A 22,116-nucleotide genomic window follows, 5' to 3' on the forward strand; every position below is an offset into this window, starting at 1 on the left:
AGGGACTGGAAAATAAGAGCGAAGATGACTTACTGAAATTGTATAGGGCTTTGGTGAGACCACACCTGGAGTACTTTGTGCAGTTTTGGTCTCTTCACTGTGCAAAGGATATACATGACTTGGAGGGAGTTCAACAAAGGTTCACTAATCTAATTCCTGGGATGAGGGGATTGCCCTAAAAGGAGATTGTGTACACTAGGCCTTTATATCCACAACATTTAGAAGAATGAGAGGTGATCTCATTGAAACATGTGAAATTCTTAAGGAGCTTAATAAGAGTAGATGCTAGGAGAATGTTTCCCTTGGCTGATGAGTCTAGAACTGTGGGTGACAGTCTCAGAATAAGGAGTCAACCTTTTAGGATGGAGATCACTCAAAAAGTCGTGAATCTTCAGAATTCTCTACTCCAGAGAGCTGCAGATGCTCAGTCATAAGATAATAAGAAATAGGAGCAGGAATAGGCCATTCAGCCCCTTGAGCCTGTTCCTCCATTCAATAAGATCACGGTTGATCTGATTGCGGCCTTAACTCCACTTTCCTGCCTGTCTCCCATAAACCTCGACTACCTTGTCCATCAAAAAATTGTCTAACTCAGCCTTGAATATATTCCAAGACCCAGCCTCCACTGCTCTCTGGGGAAAAGAATTCCAAAGATTAATGACCCTCAGTGAAGAAATTCCTCCTCATCCCCATCTGAAATAGGAGACTCCTTATTTTTAAACTGGACCCCCAATTCTAGATTCCCCCATGAGGGGAAACATCCTTTCATCTACCCTGTCAAGCCCCCTCAGAAACTTACACATTTCAACAAAATCACCTCTCATTTTGCTAAACTCCAATGATTATAAGCACAACCCGCTCAACCTTTCCTCATAAGTCATTGAGCATATTGAAGACAGACATTGATAGATTTTTGGATACCAAGGGAATTAAGGGATATGAGCAGGGTGTGGGAAGGTGGCGTTAAGGTAGATCAGCCATGATGATACTGAATGGCAAAGCAGGCTCGAAGGAATAAAGGGCCTACTCCTGCTACTATTTCTTATGTTCTCACATGGTTAAGAAGGCAAACAGGAAACTTTCCTTTATTCGCCAAGGCACAGAATATAAGAGCAGGGAGGTTATACTAGAACTGTAAAAGACACCAGTTAGGCCACAGCTAGAGTACCACATACAGTTCTGGTCACTGCATTACAGGAAGGATGTGAGCACAGTAGAGAGGATACAAAGGAGATTTACGAGGATGTTGTCAGGACTGGAGAATTTTAGCTATGAGGAAATACTGGATAGGCTGGGGTTGTATTCTTTCAAACAGAGGAGACTGAGGGGAGATTTAATTCAGGTGTTCAAAAATTATGAGGGGCCTAAATAGAATGGATAAGAAAGACCCATTTCCCTTACCAGAGGTCAATAACCAAGATGTAAAATCATTGGTAGAAGGATTAAAGGGGAGTTAAGAATTTTTTTACCCAAATGGTAGTGGGGATCTGGAAACCACTGTCAGAAAGCGTGGTAGAAGCAAAAACCCTCATCACATTTGAAAATTACTTGGCTATGCACTTGAATTGCCATAACCTACAAGGCTATGGACCAACAGCTGGAAAGAGGGATTAGGCTGGATAGCACTTCTTCAGCTGGCACAGACATGATGGGCCAAATGGCCTCCTTCTGTGTCATAGATTACTATGATTCTATGATTTTAAGTATATGGTGTGACGTGCGGAAGCGCATTATCTATTTGCACACATTTCTTTCAGGAAGTCATAACAAATTTTGCAATTCCAGATCACAGAATGTTTTTTTTTTTAAAAAGAGATACAGCACTGAAACAGGCCCTTCGGCCCACCGAGTCTGTGCCGACCAACAACCACTCATTTATACTAACCCTACAGTAATCCCATATTCCCTACCACCTACCTACACTAGGGGCAATTTACAATTTACAATTGAAATTAAATTCAATCCAAAGAAGTGTGAGGTAATGCATTTGGGAAGGGCAAACAAGGCAAGCGAAAACACAATAAATGGCTGAATATTGAGAAACATAGGGAAACAGAGAGACCTAGAGTGCGTGTCCACAATTGAAGCTTGCTGGATTTTCATAAAGCATTCGGTAAGGTGCCACACAATCGGTTATTATGCAAAATTAGGGCTCCTGGGATTGGGGGTAATATATTAGCATGGATTCAGGATTGGTTAATGGAATAAAGGGTCATTTTCAGGTTGGCTAGTGGTGTACCACAAGGATCAGTACTTGGGCCTCAGCGATTTACAATTTATATCAACGACTTTAATGACAATTAGGGATGGGTAATAAATGCTGTCCTAGCCAGCAACGCCCACATCCCTTGAACGAATAAAAAAAAAAGGATGAGGAGACCGAGTGTAACATATCCAAGTTTGATGAGTAGGTGGGAAAGTAAGCTTTGAGGAGGATACAAAGAGTCTGCAAAGGGACGTAGACAGGTTGTAATTTGGGGAAGTGTGAAGTTATCCACTTTGGAAGGAAAAATAGAAAAGCAGAATATTTTTGAAATGTTGAGACTGGGAACTGTTGCTATTCAGAAGGATCTGTACATAAATTATATGAAATGCAGGTACAGCAAGCAATGAGAAAGGAAAAAATCATGCTAGCCTTTATTACAAAGGGACTGGAATACAAGAGTGAAGATGACTTACTGAAATTGTATAGGCCTTTGGTGAGACCACACCTGGATTACTTTGTGCAGTTAGGTATCACTTCTCAAATAAAATCACATCGGAATTGTTATGATCTGGAATGCATTGTCTGAAAAGGGTGTGAAGCAGATTGAATAGTAACTTTCGAAAGGGAATTGAATAAATACTTGCAAAGAAAAAATATGTGCAGGGCTGTGGGCAAATAGCAGTGTGGAGTAGGACTAATTGGATAGCTCTTTCAAGGAGCCGGCACAAGCACGATGGGCCAAATGGCTTCCTGTGCTGTATGATAGTGCAAAATGTGTTCAGAGGTGAAAACAAAAGGGCACTGATAATTCAATATTGCGGCAGGAATTACCTTCCAAATGCTCTTACCTTGTATGGCATAGACTCAAAGAAGATGGACGTGGCAGAGATTTTCTTCTTCTCTGTCATGAAACCATGGGTCAGATGACCACCATCGGGAAGATCTAATCCCATGATCCTCCCATGCGGCTCCACAAGAGCAGTATAAACTGCAAAGTTTGCTGGAGAGCCTACCAAACCCAAGAAGAGAGAGACATAGATTACGGATACCCTTTGGAAATCTCCAATCGCATTCCAAAGCACTAGGAGGCTGACATTAAATGTTGCCAGTCTATCCCAAGGCACTCTTTGCTCCAAAGAAACACCACCAGTGGGTAACCAAGCCACTCTGCTGCCTGATCTCTGCCAAGATGACATGAGCCAGCCTGGGTAGGGAGTAGAGATGACCCCCATCTCCACCCATGGTGGAACAGTCTGTAGAAACTCAATGTCTAGCCAATTAAGTAAAGCCAGGGCTCTTGAGGTTCCAATAGGCTGTGTACCCTCAAGATGATTTGGTGCTTTTAGTAAAGGAAGGGGAAAAGTTGAGGGTAGTAAGGGAAGAATGAGTTGTACCCGCAGAGTTTACCTGAATATGGCTGGACATTGACTCCCCATTTCTGTGGGTCAAGGCAGTACAGATCCAACGCTCGTTTCTGGCACAGCCGCTCCAACTCATCCACAAACTCGGTACCACCATAATACCTACAGAAACAAGACAGCCACTGCATCGAAACAGGAATGTTACCAACAAATAAAAAAGACATGCTGGAGAACAACAAACTTTTCCTTGAAGCTCCTGCAGGAGCAGTGTAGATAACCTGAGTTACGGCAAACCTTGCTTTACATCTCTTTCACTTCTTCACGCAAAGGGTAATGGGAATCTGGAACTCTCTCCCCCAGCAAACCTGTTGAGAGTGGGAGTCAACTGGAGGTTCCAAAACTGTGATTGATTTTTTTTTTGTTGGGTAAGAGCATCAAGGGATGCAGAACAAAGGCAGGTAAATGAATTTAAGATCAACCATGATCTAATTGAATGCTGGAACAGGTTCAAGGGGCTGAATGCCCTCCTCTTGCTCCTACAATGGCAGCTCTGTTCAGTCAAGTGATCAGCAATGGAGAGCACAAATTGGCACTAGGGCAGAGAGGGAAAAATCACAATTTTTGCAGGTGAAGGTTAGTTTTCCACCTGGAATTTGCTATAAAAAGGAGCCTTTACATTTGCTGCACTCCTGACGACTGAACTTGCAGAATCTGTAGGCCTCCTAGGCCCATGAAACCATAAACAAACTGGCCAGTGAACGAGAGCCCATCTAGTCCCATTTGCATTCTGCGCATCTGTACCAGCTGGTACTCCCAGAGCAATGAGCACCCCACCCCTTCCCCAAACACCATATGTAAAAGGGAGCTGCACAGGGTTCAGTCTCCCGAAATAGGACCCAAAACATCTGGTGAAGTAAAAACACCCAATGCAGTGCAGATCAGAGCCGGTGAGTTCTCCCCGCTGTCAACTCCATCAACAATTACTTAACTAGGATCAGAGAACACAGCACTGCGATTGGTTAAGCCAATGAATTGGGCTCAATTAAGGGCAATATTAAAGCTGAGGAATGAAATTGATCAATTGGCTCGTCTGAGGGTCAGAAGACAAACTACAGCTGCTGTTTTAGCTTCAGGGCAGTAAAAAGAAAAAAAGACTTGCATTTATATGCTGCCTTTTATCACCTCAGGACACCCCAAAGCACTTTACAGTCAATTAAGTACTTTTGGATTGTAGTCACAAGTGTAATGGAAGTGTTGAAAGCTGAAAACCGACAACTAAAGTGAGTCAACAGGTGAAATAGATGAGCTACAATAAACTCATCCCATTTACTATTTGTTTGGTAACGCTTCTGTGAAGCACCTTGGGATGGTTTACTACGTTAAAGGCGCTGTATATAAAAGCAAATTGTTGCTGCTCCATGATGCCTGGAAGAGCTGAAGCAGCCCATCATACTACCTTTAGTTCTCAGTATGATTCAGCCATGTATCAGAACAAAGAATAAAGTCATTCAAGGCAGGGTGAATGTTGATTCCATACCTTTGCCCAGGGTATCCCTCTGAATATTTGTTATTCATGCATGAGCCCAGAGCCTCCAACACGGCTCGGCTCGCAAAGTTCTCAGAGGCAATGAGTTCCAAACCAAGTCTCTGACGACTCTTCTCTTTCTTAATGATCTCATACACCTGGCAGGGAAAACAAAATCTGCATAAATGCTCTTTCCCAGCACAGGTCAAGGGTTAGTAACCCCTCCTATATAGAAACAAGGTCTCATCGTCACCATCTCCTATTCTAACTCATTCTCAGATTGAGTCACTCGAGCCCAGCAATCAAGAGCTGGAATTCAATCTAATTCTCTCCCCCATGTCCCCACCCACCTCACCACTACTCCTGAGCCTGGGGCACTTTATCCAATTATAGCATATCTGCTCTTTTAAGATAAGAAATAGGAGCTGCAATAAACCATGCAGCCCCTCAAGCCTGCTCCACCATTCAGTAAGATCTCTCTCTATCTCAACTCCATTTTCCCACCTTATCCCCATATCCCTTAGTGCCTAAATATCTATCAAACTCAACAACTAATTACTTACTCTGAGTTAGGTAATTCCAAAGATTCACAACCTTCTGAGTGGAGAAATCTCTCCTCACTTCAGTCCTAAATGGTCGATGCCCTATCCCCGAGACTACAATCTCTAGTTCTAGACTGTCCACTCAGGGAAGTCAGCCTCTCAGCATCTACCCTGTCAAGCCCTCTAAGAACATGTTGTTTCAATGAGATCACCTCTCACTTTTCTAAACTGCAAAGAATATCGGCCCACTCTACTCAACCTCTCCACACAGGACGGCCCCCTCATCCCAGGAATCAATCTAGTGAACCTTCGTTGCACCCCCCTTTAAGGCCTTCCTTAGGTAAGGAGACCGAAACTGTACACGGCACTCCAGGTGTGGTCTCACCAAAGCCTTTATACTCCAACCTCTTTGTCATAAAGGCTAACATGCCATTTGCCTTCCTAACTGCTTGCTCTACCTACGTGTTAACTTTCTGTGATTTCTGTACAAGGGAACCCAAATCTCTCTGAGTAACATTTGCCAGTCTCTCACTTTTAAAAAATATTCTACTTTTCCAGTGTTCTGACCACATCTACTACGTTTTTTCCCAATCACTTAACTGCTCCATATTCCTTTGCGGCCTCTCCTCACACATTACTTTCCCACATAGCTTTGGATCACCAGCAAACTTGAATATATTACACTTGGTCCTCCCATCCAAGTCATTGACATAGATTATAAATAGCTGAGGACCAAACACTGATCTTTCCGGCACTCCACTTGTTACAACCTGCCATCCCAAAAATGACCCATTATTACTACTCTCTGTTTTCTGTCCGTCAACCAATCTTCAATCCATGCTAATATATTACCCCCATTCCATGAGCCCTTAACTTATGAACGCAACCTCTTTTGTGGAACCTTGTCAAATTTCTTCAGAAAATCCAAGTATACTACATCTACTGGTTCCCCTTATCTACCCTGCTAGTTACGTTCTCAAAAAACTAATAGATTTATCAAACATGATTTCACTTTCAAAACACTGTTTTGACTCTGCCTAATCATATTGTGATTTTCCATGTGTCTTGTTACATTTCCTTAATAATAGATTCTAGCATTTTCTCTCCTGCTGATGTCAGGCTAACTGGCCTACAGCTCCATGTATTCTCTCTCCCTCCTTTCTTGAACAGTGGGGGTTACATTTGCTACCTTCCAATCTATGGGGAATCTAGGGTATTCCAGAAGATCAAAATCAATGCATCCACTATCTCTATCCCTAGAATGTGGGCAATCAGGTCCAGAAGATTTGTCGGCTTTTAGTCCTATTAATTTCTTAAGTACGTTTTCTTTACGAATGAGTTACTTTAAGTTCCTCAATGTCATTGGACCCTTGGACCCCACAATTTCCAGAATGTTCCTTGTGTCTTCCATTGTAAAAACTGATTAAAAATATATTTGTTTCAAGTCTCTGCCGCTTCCTTATTTCGAACATACGAACTAGGAGCAGGAGTAGGCAACTCGGCCCCTCGAGCCTGCTCCGCCATTCGATAAGATCATGGCTGATTTGATTGTAACCTCAACTCCACATTTCTGCCTGCCCCCGATAACTTTTCACCCCCTTGCTTATCAAGAATCCCATTATAATTTCTTCTGTCTCTGCCTCTAAGGGATCCATATTTACTTTCTCTTTTTACATACTTGCAAGTTTACACCCATATTCTATTTTCTCCCTCTATTAATTTCTCGGTCGGCCTTTGCTGATTTTTGAAACTCTCCCAATCTTCAGGCTTGCTACTCTTTTTTTTTTGGCAACATTGTAAGCCTCTTCTTTTATTTTAATACTATTCTTAACCTGTCTAGTTAGGCATGGTTGCACTACTTTTCCAGTGACATTTTTATTCATGGGAATATATATTTGTTGAGAATTGGGAATTATTTCATTAAATGTTCACCATTGCTTATCCATTTTTAAAAAAATCTAATTTCCAATTTAACTTAGCCAACTCACCCCTCATTCTGTTGCAATTGGTTTAGTTTAAATTTAAGACCCTAGTTTCGGACTAAACCACATCACTCTCAAACTTAATCGGAAATTGTTAGACTTCAGCAGAAGATCTTTTACTACAAGATTACTAATTAACTCTGTCTGATTACACAATACTGGATCTAAAATAACCTGTTCCCTTGTTTGTACCTCAACAGATTGTTCTGGAAAACCTTCTCAAATTCATTACAAGCTACTTTTTCCAATATGGTTTATATGAAAATTAAGATCCCCACAATTATTATATTACCCTTGTTACATGCTTCTCTAATTTACTATTAGGGGGGCCTATAAACTACTCCCACCAGTGTTTTCTAGCCAGTTACTTCTTAGTTCCACTCATACTGATTCTACATCCTGATTTTCTGAGCTAAGATCCATTGACTCATCTGATCTTTTATTCTCAGGGCTACCCCACCTCCTTTTCCACTTTGTCTATCTTTACTCAAAGTCAAGCACCCTGGAGCATTTAGTTCCCAATCTTGATCACCCTGCAGCTGTGTCTCGCAAGGCTTCCAGATCAAACTGATTTATCTCTGTTTGTGCCATTAATTCCTCTATCTTGTTACAAATGCATCTTGCATTCAGATATAGCACCTTTAAATTTAATTTTACTATTTTTCCCCAATGTAGCCTTAATCACTGATGCTCTATTACTATGGTTAAACTTTCTGTCCCACCCTGACATAATCTGCTTGATTTTACCCAAATTGCTTCTCTGCTCTACAGCCTTGACTCTTCTCTTAAGACTTATAAATTTACCTTTATCAGAATTTTCCTTCTCCCTTGTTTGTTTAAAGCCCTATCTACTCTATGCTACATAGAATTTACAGCTCTGAAACAGGCCATTTGGCCCAACTGGTCCATGCTATCATTTATGCTCCACAGGAGCTTCCTCCCACCCTACTTCAGCTAACGCTATCAGGATATCCTTCTATTCCTTTCTCCTTCATGTGTTTATCTAGCTTCCCCTTAAATGTATTTGCTATGTGCCTCAACCACTCCATGTGGAAGAAAGATCCCCATTCTAACCAAACTCTGGTTCAATACGTTATTGGATTTATTAGTGATTATCTTCTATATATGACCCTTGGTTTTGACCACCCCCCCCCCCCCCCCCAAAAAAAAAAGTGGAAACATCTTCTCTATGCCTATCCTACTGAACCCCTTTATAATTTTGAAGACCTCTGTTAGGTCACCCCTCAGCTTTCTCTTTTCTTGAGAAAAGAGCCCCAGCCGGTTTAGTCTTTCCTGATATTTAGCCTCTCAGTTCTGGTACTTGAAAACTTCTAGTCTGTATTGTTTGGTACCCATACTAGACAGTGCCTTAACCCACTGACAGCCCATTACAGTTTTAAGAAACAATTCACTTCTTAAAAGAAAATTGACAATATAGTTTTTTTTTTTTTACTTACTTCCGGATCATTGGTGTTAAGGGGCTCCACCAGCATTGCAGTGTGAGATTCCCAGTTATCTGAGGAGTTACCAATGGCAATGTTTGCCATGACTGAAAAACCTTTTTCCAGTCAGGGTATCTGATGCATTAAATATGAAAACAGAAGAGAAATGAGCAAGCCTGGAGTTTGCTTCAGTCTGCAACCAGTGTCCTCAGAAATGCTTAATCGCCAGTCTAAATAATGTTTCAACAATCCTGGATAATCATTCACAGATCGGAGACCAGCTCAGGTTGTACTTTGCTGTTGTTAACAGTTCAACAGGTACCAAAAAAAAATATCCACAGTAAAATAACTTTTATTGATGACCTTCCTAAATTGTAGAGTTTTACAACACAGCAGGAGGTAATTTGGTGCATCTTGTCAGTGCCAGCTGACTGCAGAGTTACCAGCGAGGCCCTGTTCCCCTACACCTTTTCCAGGCACCCTCTTAAATTCTTAGTTTTCAAATATTTATCCACTTCCCTTTTTTTTCCCCCCCAAGAAATGTTTTATAGATTCTGCTTCCATCACTATTTCTGGTAGATCATTCCATATGCTAAGAATCTTTTATGTAAAATAAAATTCAATTTATTCTTTATTCTATAGACGATGATCTTAAATTGGCACACTTTAGTTAGTGATAGACAAACAAGTCCAAATGGCTAATAAAAACAGAAAGTGTTGGAAATACTCAACAGGTCTGGCAGCATCTGTGGAGAGAGAAGCATAGTTAATGTTTCAGGTCAGTGACCTTTCATCAGAATTGGCAAAGGTTAGAAATGTAATAGGTTTTAAGCAAATAAAGCGAGGGTGGGGCAAAGAGAACAAAAGGAAAGGGAAGGTGTGTGATAGGACAGAGGGCCGGAGAGATTAACTGACAGAGGTCATGGAGCAAAGGCAAAGAGACTGTGCTAATGGTGTGGTGAAAAACAAAGCATTAGTGCAGAGCGAGTGTTAATGACAGAATAATGAGCAGCCCTAGCCAAAAGCACAAACATGAAAAACCAGTAGGTTTGGTAAAAAAACAAATAAAAGATGGAACAAAATAAAATAAAATAAAAATAAAAAAGGGCCAGTCATGCTCTGAAATTATTGAACTCAATGTTCAGTGCAGTAGGCTGCAGAGTGCCTAATCGGAAAATGAGGTGCTGCTCCTTGAGCTTCCTTGATGTTCACTGGAAAACTGCAGCAGGCCCAGGACAGAGATGTGGACATGAGAGCAGGGGGATGTGTTGAAATGGCAAGCAACAGGAAGCTCGGGGTCATGCTTTCAGACTGAGTGGAGGTGTTCCACAAAGCATTCACCCAATCTGCGTTTGGTCTCCCCAATGTAGAGGAGACCACATTGTGAGCAGCGAATACAGTATACTAAATGGAAAGAAGTACAAGCAAATCGCTGCTTTACCTGGAAAGAGTGTTGGGGGCCTTGCATAGTGAGGAGAGAAGAGGTAAAAGGGTTGGTATTACACCTCCTGCGTTGCATGGGAAGGTGCCGAGATGTCAGGGGTAATGGAGGAGTGGACCAGGGTGTCACACCTTCCCCTCCCTCCCAGAACTGCTACAGGGTTCCCCTTGTCCTCACCTTCCACTCCACCAACCTCCACATCCAAGGAATCATCCTCCATCCTTTCCGCCACCTCTAGCGTGATGCCACCACCAAACACATCTTCCCTTCCCCTCTCGTCAGCATTCTGAACGCATCGTTACCTCCGTGACATCCTGGTCCACTCCTCCATCACCCCCAACACCTTGTCCCCTTCCCACGGCACCTTCCCATGCAATCGCAGGAGGTGTAATACCTGCCCATTTACCTCTTCTCTCCTCACTATCCAAGGCTCCAAACACTCCTTTCAGCAGAAGCAGCGATTTACTTACTTCTTTCAATTTAGTATACTGTATTCGCTGCTCACAATATCCTCTACATTGGGGAGACCAAACGCAGATTGGGTGGCCGCTTTGCAGAAAACCTCCACTCAGTCCGAAAACACGACCCCGAGCTGCCAGTCGTTTGCCACTTCAACACACCCCCCCTGCTCTCATGCCATCTCTGTCCTGGGCCTGCTGCAGTGCTCCAGTGAACATCAATGCAAGCTTGAAGAACAGCACCTCATTTTCCCATTAGGCACTCTTCAGCATTGTGGACTGAACATTGAGTTCAATAATTTCAGAGCATGATTGGCTCTTTTTTAAATTTTAATTTAATTTAATTTTTTTTTGTTTTTTTTTTAATCATGTCTGCCTACTGGCTTTTTCATGTCTGTGCTTTTGGCTAGGGCTGTTCATTATTCTGTCATTAACACTCGCTCTGCACTAATGCTTTGTCTTTCACCACCATTAGCACACTCTCTTTGCCTTTGCCCCATGACCTCCTTGTCAGTTAATCTCTCCGGCCCTCTGTCCTATCACACACCTTCCCTTTTGTTCTCTTTTCCCCCACCCCCGCTTTATTTGCTTAAAACCTATTACATTTCTAACCTTTGCCAGTTCTGATAAAAGGTCACTGACCTGAAACATTAACTCTGTTTCTCTCTCCACAGATGCTTCCAGATCTGCTGAGTATTTCCAGCACTTTGTTTTTATTTCAGATTTCCAGCAGCCACAGTATTTTGCTTTTATTTAAGCCCAAATGACTTTTCTCCTCATGTACTTTCTCAAAACCCTTCCAAACTTTGAACACCTCCATGAGATCTCTTAACTTTCTTTGTCAAACCCAAGTTCCAAACAAAGTTCACAAAAATCACTCAATAAATATGGATGAGGAAAGCTATTTGGGGTAGCTGGGATAGGCCAATCAGAACAAACTTATATTTCTTCCCAATACTGTTAAACAATTCAATGGCTTTTCTTGCTATTACCCTACCCAGTAGTAAATGCCATATGCTCAATGTTATGGCTCTGCACTCTTCCTATGCTGGCCTCTTCACCCCACCATTGGCAGCTGTGCCTTCAGATCCCTATGGCATTTCCTCCCAAATCTCTCCGCTTCTCTCCCCTTCTTTAAGATGGCCTTAAAACATTCCTTTTCAACTAAACTTTTGCTCAACTGTCCTAATATCTCCTTTTGTGGCTCGGTGTCAAATTTTATTTGGTAATCATTCCTGTGAAGCACCTTGAGATGCTTTACTATGTTAAAGGTGCTCTATAAATGCAAGTTGTTATTATGTAGAGTCCAGATTTCTTCAGCCAGACAGCAAGATGCAGCCAGCAGTATAACTTGAATCTAACAGTCTCGAGTGGAAATCAGAGGACTGCTTCACCAAATGCAGCAATGGTGTGAATAAAGTGAACATAAAAGCTCCATTTGGAATGGCAGAGTTTTGTTGATCGAGATACAGCTACCCTGTAATTAATGGTTGGGATGCCAGACATAGGCTCAGACCAAAGGTCTGTCAATGCCATCTGAACCAGCAATTGGGAGATAAACATGTTATTGTTGGCATCCTTCCATCTATAAAAGATGATGGACATGGAGCAAACAATACATTTAGATGGGGTGTTTTCATATGGTGCATTTTTGTTGATGGCTGTGAAGGCCAATCCTTGAGAGACAGGTTCTGCCATAAATGTCACACGTGAAGCTGCCAGATGACGTTTTGGGTTGTTGTTTTCGGCATTGGTGCCTGTTGCCAAGCTGCTGTCGCCACTGGTGGTGGTGCACACCAGCCCACAAAACGTGTTGCATTTCCCTCTTTCGTCAGCTATGAACTCCCAGGTGCGATAGTCGATGTTTAGGGCCTTCATGTCACGCTTGCAAGCATCCTTGAAGCGGAGATTTGGTGCCTCACTGGTCGCCTGGCCCGGCTACCTCACCATACAGAATGTCCTTGGGTCTGCGACTATCTTCCATCCTGCGATGTGTCCGATCCACTGAAGCTGTTTCTGTTTGATTAGTGTCAACACACTTGGGAGCTCTGCCTTTGGGAGGACTGCTACATTTGTGATTTTGTCCTGCTAGGATATACCCATAATGCGCCATAGACATTGAAGATGGAAATTGTTCAGATCTTTTCCTGGTAATTATAAGTCACAACCATATATTTTACAACCATACAGCAAGGTGCTGAGAATACAGCCCTTATAAACCATCAGTTTGGCCCTAAGGGTCAGCTTGGTGTTACGTGGAGAGGCAGGGATTAATCAGGGATAGTCAGCATGGCTTTGACAGGGGGAGATTGTGTCTAACAAATTTGATTGAATTTTTCGACGAGGTGACTAGATGTGTAGATGAGGGTAAAGCAGTTGATGTAGTCTACATGGACTTCAGTAAGGCTTTTGATAAGGTCCTGCATGGGAGATTGGTCAAGAAGGTAACAGCCCATGGGATCCAGGGCAATTTGACAAACTGGATCCAAAATTGGCTTAGTGGCAGGAGGCAGAGGGTGATGGTCGAGAGTTGTTTTTGCGATTGGATGTCTGTGACCAGTGGTGTACCACAGGGATCAGTGCCGCAACCCTTGCTGTTTGTAGTGTGCATTAATGATTTAGACGTGAATATAGGAGGTATGATCAGTAAATTTGCAGATGACACAAAAATTGGTGGTGTCATAAATAGTGAGGAGGAAAGTCTTAGATTACAGGACGATATAGATGGGCTGGTAAGATGGGCAGAGCAGTAGCAAATGGAATTTAATCCTGAGAAGTGTGAGGTGATGCATTTTGGGAGGACTAACAAGGCAAGGGAATATACATTGGGTGGTAGGACCCTAGGAAGTATGGAGGGTCAGAGGGACCTTGGTGTACTTGTCCATAGATCACTGAAGGCAGCAGCACAGGTATATAAGGTGGTTAGGAAGGCATATGGGATACTTGCCTTTATTAGCCGAGGCATAGAATATAACAGCAGGGAGGTTATGATGGAGCTGTATAAAACGCTAGTTAGGTCACAGCTGGAGTACTGTGTACAGTTCTGGGCACCACACTATAGGAAGGATGTGATTGCACTGGAGAGGGTGCAGAGGAGATTCACCAGGATGTTGCCTGGGCTGGAGCGTTTCAGCTATGAAGAGACTGAAAAGGCTAGGGTTGTTTTCCTTAGAGCAGAGAAGGCTGAGGGGGGACATGATTGAGGTATACAAAATTATGAGGGGCATTGATATGGTAGATAGGAAGAAACTTTTTCCCTTAGCGGAGGGGTCAATAACCGGGGGGACATAGATTTAAGGTAAGGGGCAGGAGGTTTAGAGGGGATTTGAGGAAATATTTTTTCACCCAGAGGGTGTTTGGAATCTTGAACACACTGCCTGAAGGGGTGGTAAAGGCAGGAGCCCTCACAACATTTAAGAAGTATCTAGATGTGCACTTGAAACGCCATAGCATACAAGGCTATGGGCCAAGTGCTGGAAAATGGGATTAGAATAGGTAGGTGCTTGATGGCCGGCACGACACGATGGGCCGACGGACCTGTTTCTGTATTGTAAAACTCTATGACCCCGTGTGTGTTTCGTGAGCCAGCCAAAGGTAGTAGCTGCTTTCACTATGTGTGTATCAAACTCTGCATCAAGGCACAGACTGTCTGTCACCGTGGACCCGAGTTGCAGAATTTGCTAACCACTTCCAATGAGGTGTTATTTAGTGTGATCAGGGGTAGAGATGCAACACCTTGTGCCATGACCTCAGTTTTCTTGACATTTATAGTCAGGGAGAACAAGTTATAAGAATGGGAGAGACGGTACATGAGTCTTTGTAGCTGAGTTTTCATGTGAGCGACTAGCACAGCATCATCAGTGTAGAGGAGTTCCCTGATCAGAACGTGATGTGTTTTGTCTTTGCTTTCGGCCTTGATAGATTGTAGAGCTTGCCGTCTGACCTAGAGTACAAGGAGACACCTTCTATATCTGCAGGGAAGGTGAAGGTCAGGAGCATGGAAAAGAAGATACCAGAGTGGGGACAAGGACACAGTCCTGTTTCACTTTGAAACTGTCGGAAGTGGAGCCATCAAACTGTACAATGCAGTGCATGTTGCCATGGAAGGTGTGGATGAAACTGAAGAGCTTCGGTGGATAGCCAATATTTCCCAAAATCTTGTAAAGCCCTCTGCTGATGGTGTCGAATACCTCAGTGAAATCTATGAAAGTAAAGTAAAGGGGCATACCCTAAAATAAAAGCATAATACTGCAGATAACGAAAATCTGAAATAAAAACTGAAAATGCTAGAAATACTCAGCAGGTCTGGCAGCATCTATGAAGAGTGAAGCAGAGTTAACGTTTCAGGTCTGTGACCATTCATCAGAACTGGCGAGGATTAGAAAAGAATTAAGTTTTAAGCAAGTGAAGAGAGGGGCGGGGGAGGCATTGGTGGGGAAGAGAACAAAAGGGAAGGTGTGTGATAGGGCAGAGGGCAGGGAGATTAAATAACAAAGCTGTCATGGGACAAAGGCAAAGAGTGTGTTAATGCTTGTGGTGAAAGTCAAAGCATTAGTCCAGAGAGTGTTAATGGTGGAATAATGAGCAGCTCTGTCCACATGAAAAATAGGCAGTTAAAAAATAAAATAATAAAAAATATAAAAAAAGGCTAGTAATGCTTTGAAATTATTGAACTGAAGGTTGAGTCCACAAGGTTGTAGAATGCCAAATCGAAATATCAGGTGCTGCTCTTTGAGCATGCGTTGATGTTCACTGGAACTCTGCAGCAGGCCAAGGACAGAGATGTGAGCATGAGAGCAGGGGGGAGTGTTGAAATGGCAAGCAACCGGAAGCTCGGGATCATGCTTTCGGACTAAGCGGAGGGGTTCCGCAAAGCGGTAACCCAGTCTGCGTTTGGTGTCCTCAATGTAGAGGCGACCGTATTGTGAGCAGCGAATACAGTATACTAAATGGAAGGAAGTACAAGTAAATTGCTGCTTCACCTGGAAGGAGTGTTTGGGGCCTTGGATGGTCAGGAGAGAGGAGGTAAAAGAGCAGGTATTATGCCTCCTGCAATTGCATGGGAAGGTACTGTGGGAAGGGGATGAGGTGTCAGGGGTGATGGCGGAGTGGACCAGGGTGTCACAGAGGGAATGATCCCTTTGGAATGCTGACAGGGGAGGGGAAGGGAAGATGTGTTAGTGGTGGCATCACGCTGGAGGTGGCGGAAATTGCGGAGGCTGATCCTTTGGGTGTGGAGGCTGGTGAGGTGGAAAGTGAGGACAAGGGAAACCCTGTCGCAGTTCTGGGAGGGAGGGAAAGGGATGAGGGCAGAATAGCGAGACATAGGTCAGACACAGTCGAGGGCCCTGTCAACCACAGTGAGGGGGAGAATCCTCAGTTGTGGAAAAAGGAAGACATGTCAAAAGCGCTGTTGTGGAAGGTTGCATCATCAGAACAGATGTATCGGAGACAGAGAAACTGGGAAAATGGGATGGAGTCCTTACGGGAAACAGGGTGTGAGGAAGCATAGTCAAAGTGGCCGTGGGAGTCGGTGGGCTTATAATGAATATTAGTAGACGGTCTATCCCCAGAAGTAGAGACAGAGAAGTTGAGGAAGGGAAGGGGTGTCAGAAATAAACCATGTAAAGGTGAAGGGTGGAAATTGGAAGCAAAGTTGATGATGTTTTCCAGTTCGGGGCGAGAGTAGAAAACGGCACTGATTCAGTCATGAAGGTACTGGAAAAAAAGGTGAAGGAGGGGGCCTGAGTAGGGCTGGAACAAGGAATGTTCGACATAACCCACAAAAAGACAGGCATAACTAGGACACATGCGGGTACCCATAGTAACACCTTTTAGTTGAAGGAAGTGAGTGGAGTTGAAGGAGAAGTTGTTCAATGTGAGAACAAGTTCAGCCAGGCGAAAGAGGGTGGTGGTGGATGGGGACTGGTTGGGCCTCGGTTTAAGGAAGAAGCGGAGAGCCCTCAAACCGTCCTGGTGGGGCATGGACGTGTAGAGAGATTGGACATCCATCGTGAACAGCAGGTAGTTAGGGCCAGGAAACTGGAAATTGACAGAATGATGTAGGGCGTCATAAGAGTCACGTATATATGTGGGAAAAGACTGGACCAGGGGAAAAAAGATAGAGTCAAGATAGGAAGAAATAACTTCAGTGGGGCAGGAACAGGCTGAAATGATGGGTCTACCAGGACAATCCTGTATGTGGATTTTGGGAAGGAGTATATCCTGTTCCCTACACTTCTCTTGTCGCTGGCATATGGAGAAGATCATATCCACAGCAGAGCTGCTGGCACAGAAACCACACTGTGCTTCCAGGTATACTCAGTCTGCAAGTAGATGGAGTCTTTGAAGTATGATCCTAGCAAAGGCCTTCCCTGTGACTTTAAGGAGTAAGATGCCCCGAAGTTGTTGCAGTCTCCTCTGTCGCCTTTGTTTTTGCGTAGTGTGATGATTTTTGTGTCATGCATCTCCTGTGGAACAGAGGCTACCTTCCAGCAGAGAAAAAGAGGTCATCAAGGTGTGGCAATAGATGGGAGTTTCCATTCTTGAGCAGTTCAGCTGGGATTCCGTGATTGCCCAGCGCCCTTTTGTTCACTAGGCGGTCTATGGCCTTCCCAAGCTCCAGTGATGAGGGTTCTTCATCTACCTCATCCATAACAGAAAGTTGTGGGAGAGCATTGAGTGCAGACTGGGAGATGCCCCACTCACAGGAGTACAGCTCACAGTAGTGTTCACTTCTGTCGGTGAGTACTTCACCATCTGCCGACTTCAGGGGAGCAACTTCGGTGATGCAGGTTCAAGCGCACTCTTGATTCCTTCGTACATAGCTCGTAGATTTCCTTTGTCACATGCAGTTTCTTGACATAAGTTGATCCAGTGTTTGTTTGCACAGTACCTCCCTGTCTTTTGCATGGCTTTCTTAGCTACTTTCAGGTCGTGCAGTGTCTTTAGCTGTTGAGTTTATGCTGTACAATCATGTAGGCTTTGTTTTTTTGCATCAATAGATATCATGATAGCTGAGTAGGACACAAAACAGTCCTTGTTGCAGGTTCCGCCTTTACCAAATGATGCTTTTGCTGCTTCAGAGATGATTGAGCTTAGTGACTTCCCAGCTTCGATACCAGCACTGCACTTCCCAGTAACCCTTTGGTGGGTAGTAAGTGTTCGAGAGACAGTAGGTACTGCTGGTATTTGGCATCATTGCTTGTGCCAGGAACGTTGATGCATGGTGGGCTGTTGTGTTTGGAGCTGTGGAACTCGCTTTTAGCCCCCGCACCCCTCGCTGCTTCCAACCCCCGCAGCCTCCAGCCTTGGAAATACTATATTATATTTACATTTCCAGGGAAAATGTTGTCACTGAGACCGCCCTCAATGCAGCCCAGTCTCTGCCAGTCATGGATGAGCTGGACGTACAGCCAACAAAATCAGAACTCAGTGATGCCATTGATTCTCTAGCCAGCGGAAAAGCCCCTGGGAAGGACGACATTACCCCTGAAATCATCAAGAGTGCCAAGCCTGCTATACTTTCAGCACTGTACGAACTGCTTTGCCTGTGCTGGGACGAGGGATCAGTACCACAGGATATGTGCGATGCCAATATCATCACCCTCTATAAGAACAAGGGTGACCGCGGTGACTGCAACAACTACCGTGGAATCTCCCTGCTCAGCATAGTGGGGAAAGGCTTTGCTCGAGTCACTTTAAACAGGCTCCAGAAGCTGGCTGAGCGTGTCTATCCTGAGGCACAGTGTGGCTTTCGAGCAGAGAGATCCACCATTGACATGCTGTTCTCCCTTCGACAGCTACAGGAGAGATGCCGTGAACAACAGATGCCCCTCTACGTTGCTTTCATTGATCTCACCACAGCCTTTGACCTTGTCAGCAGACGTGGTCTCTTCAGACTACTAAAAAAGATTGGATGACCACCAAAGCTACTAAAGTATCATCACCTCATTCCATGACAATATGAAAGGCACAATTCAGCATAGCGGCGCCTCATCAGACCCCTTTCCTATCCTGAGTGGCGTGAAACAGGGCTGTATTCTCGCACCTACACTGTTTGGGATCTTCTTCTCCCAGCTGCTCTCACATGCGTTCAAGTTTAGTTTAGTTTAGTTTAGAGATACAGCACTGAAACAGGCCCTTCGGCCCACCGAGTCTGTGCTGACCATCAACCACCCATTTATACTAATCCTACACTAATCCCATATTCCTACCACATCCCCACCTGTCCCTATATTTCCCTACCACCTACCTACCCATACTAGGGGCAATTTATAATGGCCAATTTACCTACCAACCTGCAAGTCTTTTGGCTTGTGGGAGGAAACTGGAGCACCCGGAGAAAACCCACGCAGACACAGGGAGAACTTGCAAACTCCACACAGGCAGTACCCAGAATTGAACCCGGGTCGCTGGAGCTGTGAGGCTGTGGTGCTAACCACTGCGCCGCCCAAAAATAAAAATCAACATTTTCCTCCACACAAGATCAGGTGACAGGTTGTTCAACCTTGCCCGTCTAAGAGCGAAGACCAAAGTACTTAAAGTCCTCATCAGGGAACTCCTCTTTGCTGACGATGCTGCATTAACATCTCACACTGAAGAGTGTCTGCAGAGACTAATCAAAAGGTTTGTGGCTGCCTGCACCGAATTTGGCCTAACCATCAGCCTCAAGAAAACGAACATCATGGGACAAGACGTCACAAATGCCCCATCCATAAATATCGGCGACCACACTCTGGAAGTGGTTCAAGAGTTCACCTACCTAGGCTCAACTACCACCAGTAACCTGTCTCTCGATGCAGAAATCAACAAGCGCATGGGAAAGGCTTCCACTGCTATATCCAGACCGGCCAAGAGTGTGTGGGAAAATGGCGCATTGACACGGAACACAAAAGTCCGAGTGTATCAAGCTTGTGTCCTCAATACCTTGCTCTACGGCAGTGAGGCCTGGACAACGTTTGTCAGCCAAGAGCGACGTCTCAATTCATTCCATCTTCGCTGCCTCCGAAGAATCCTTGGCATCAGGTGGCAGGACCGTATCTCCAACACAGAAGTCCTCGAGGCAGCCAACATCCCCAGCATATACACCCTACTGAGCCAGCGGTGCTTGAGATGGCTTGACCATGTGAGCTGCATGGAAGATGGCAGGATCCCCAAGGACACATTGTACAGCGAGCTCGCCACTGGTATCAGACCCACCGGCCGTCCTTGTCTCCGCTTTAAAGACGTCTGCAAACGCGACATGAAGTCCTGTGACATTGATCACAAGTCGTGGGAGTCAGTTGCCAGCGATCGCCAGAGCTGGCGGGCAACCATAAAGGCGGGGCTAAAGCGTGGCGAGTCGAAGAGACTTAGCAGTTGGCAGGAAAAAAGTCAGAAGCGCAAGGGGAGAGCCAACTGCGTAACAGCCCTGTCAACCAATTTTATCTGCAGCACCTGTGGAAGAGTCTGTCACTCTAGAATTGGCCTTTATAGCCACTCCAGGCGCTGCTTCACAAACCACTGACCACCTCCAGGCGCTTACCCATTGTCTCTCGAAACAAGGAGGCCAAAGAAGATTAGATTAGATTAGATTAGAGATACAGCACTGAAACTGGCCCTTCGGCCCACCGAGTCTGTGCTGAACATCAACCACCCATTTATACTAATCCTACATTAATCCCACATTCCTACCAAACATCCCCACCTGTCCCTATATTTCCCTACCACCTACCTATACTAGTGACAATTTATAATGGCCAATTTACCTATCAACCTGCAAGTCTTTTGGCTTGTGGGAGGAAACCGGAGCACCCGGAGAAAACCCACGCAGACACAGGGAGAACTTGCAAACTCCACACAGGCGATACCTCCATGTATCTTCATGGTGGGAGGAAAAAGAAAAATCGGGCAGATAACAAGTTGGAGATAAAGAATCAAGTCCACACACAATCACTCATCTGTTGACACTTCTTTCCTGTGCAAAAGCCGAGTCTCCACAAGGGCAATATTATACAAAGCACAGTTAACTCATTATTTCAACATTACTACAAATTGCTCCATCTGTTGGAGCACCTCACATTATTCTAGGAAGATTTCTTCTCCCCACACAAACCGTGCAGCATTTGTCCTACAACAACAACTTCCATTAATGTGGGAAAACATTCCAAGGCGCTTCGTTCCACTATTTTCACCTCCGTAGCATCGCCTGACTCTGCCCCTCCCTCAGATCAGCTGCTGCTGAAACCCTCATCCATGCCTTTGTTACTTCTAGTCTTAACTATTCTAATGCACTCCTGGCCAGTCTGCCACATTTGCGCCCGTAAACTTGAGTTCACCCAAATCTTTGCTGCTCGCATCCTAACTTGAACCAATTCCCATTCATCCATCATCCGTGTTCACTAACCTACACTGGCTCCCTGTTAAGCAATGCCTGGATTTTAAAATTCCCATCCTTGCTTTCAAATCCTTCCATGACCGCGCCTCTCCCTATCCCTGTACTCTCCTCCAGTCCTACAACCATCCGAGATATCTGTGTGCCAAACTGCATAAGCAGCATGCGATAGACAGAGCTAAGCGATCCCATAACCAACGGATCAGATCTAAGCTCTGCAGTCCTGCCACATCCAGCTGTGAATGTGGTGGACAATTAAACAACTAACTGGAGGAGGTGGCTCCACAAACATCCCCATCCTCAATGATGGGGGAGCCCAGCACATCAGTGCGAAAGATAAGGCTGAAGCATTTGCAACAATCTTCAGCCAGAAGTGCCGAGTTGATGATCCATTTCGGCCTCCTCCTGAAGTCCCCAGCATCACAGATGTTAGACTTCAGCCAATTCGATTCACTCCGCGTGATATCAAGAAACGACTGAAGGTACTGGATACTGCAAAAGCTAGGGGCCCTGACAATATTCCAGCAATAGTACTGAAGACCTGTGCTCCAGAACTTGCCACGCCCCTAGCCAAGCTGTCCCAGTACAGCTACAACACTGGCATCTACCCTGCAATGTGGAAAATTGCCCAGGTATGTCCTGTACACAAAAAGCAGGACAAGTCCAACCCGGCCAATTACCGCCCTATCAGCCAACACTCAATCAGCAGTAAAGTGATGGAAGGTGTCATCAACAGCGCCATCAAGCGGCACTTGCTTCGCAATAACCTGCTTAGTGACACTCA

General features: G+C 44.5%; 1 protein-coding gene across 1 annotated transcript in view; it reads right to left on the bottom strand.

Annotated features, from left to right (window-relative positions):
* The window catches only part of shmt1 (serine hydroxymethyltransferase 1 (soluble)), a 38,286-nt gene extending 29,007 nt beyond the window's left edge, over positions 1-9,279 (bottom strand). The window contains exons 1-4 of the mRNA XM_068055867.1: positions 9,074-9,279; positions 5,105-5,250; positions 3,614-3,729; positions 3,055-3,215 (exon numbers count right to left, since the gene is read on the bottom strand). Coding sequence (XP_067911968.1) covers positions 3,055-3,215; positions 3,614-3,729; positions 5,105-5,250; positions 9,074-9,163 — 513 coding nt within the window. The 5' untranslated portion in view covers positions 9,164-9,279. The remainder of the gene's footprint in view (positions 1-3,054; positions 3,216-3,613; positions 3,730-5,104; positions 5,251-9,073) is intronic.
* Positions 9,280-22,116: the final 12,837 nt, after the last annotated feature.

The sequence above is a fragment of the Heterodontus francisci genome, chromosome 24, assembly GCF_036365525.1.
Source record: "Heterodontus francisci isolate sHetFra1 chromosome 24, sHetFra1.hap1, whole genome shotgun sequence".
In the NCBI taxonomy this organism is placed as follows: domain Eukaryota; kingdom Metazoa; phylum Chordata; class Chondrichthyes; order Heterodontiformes; family Heterodontidae; genus Heterodontus; species Heterodontus francisci.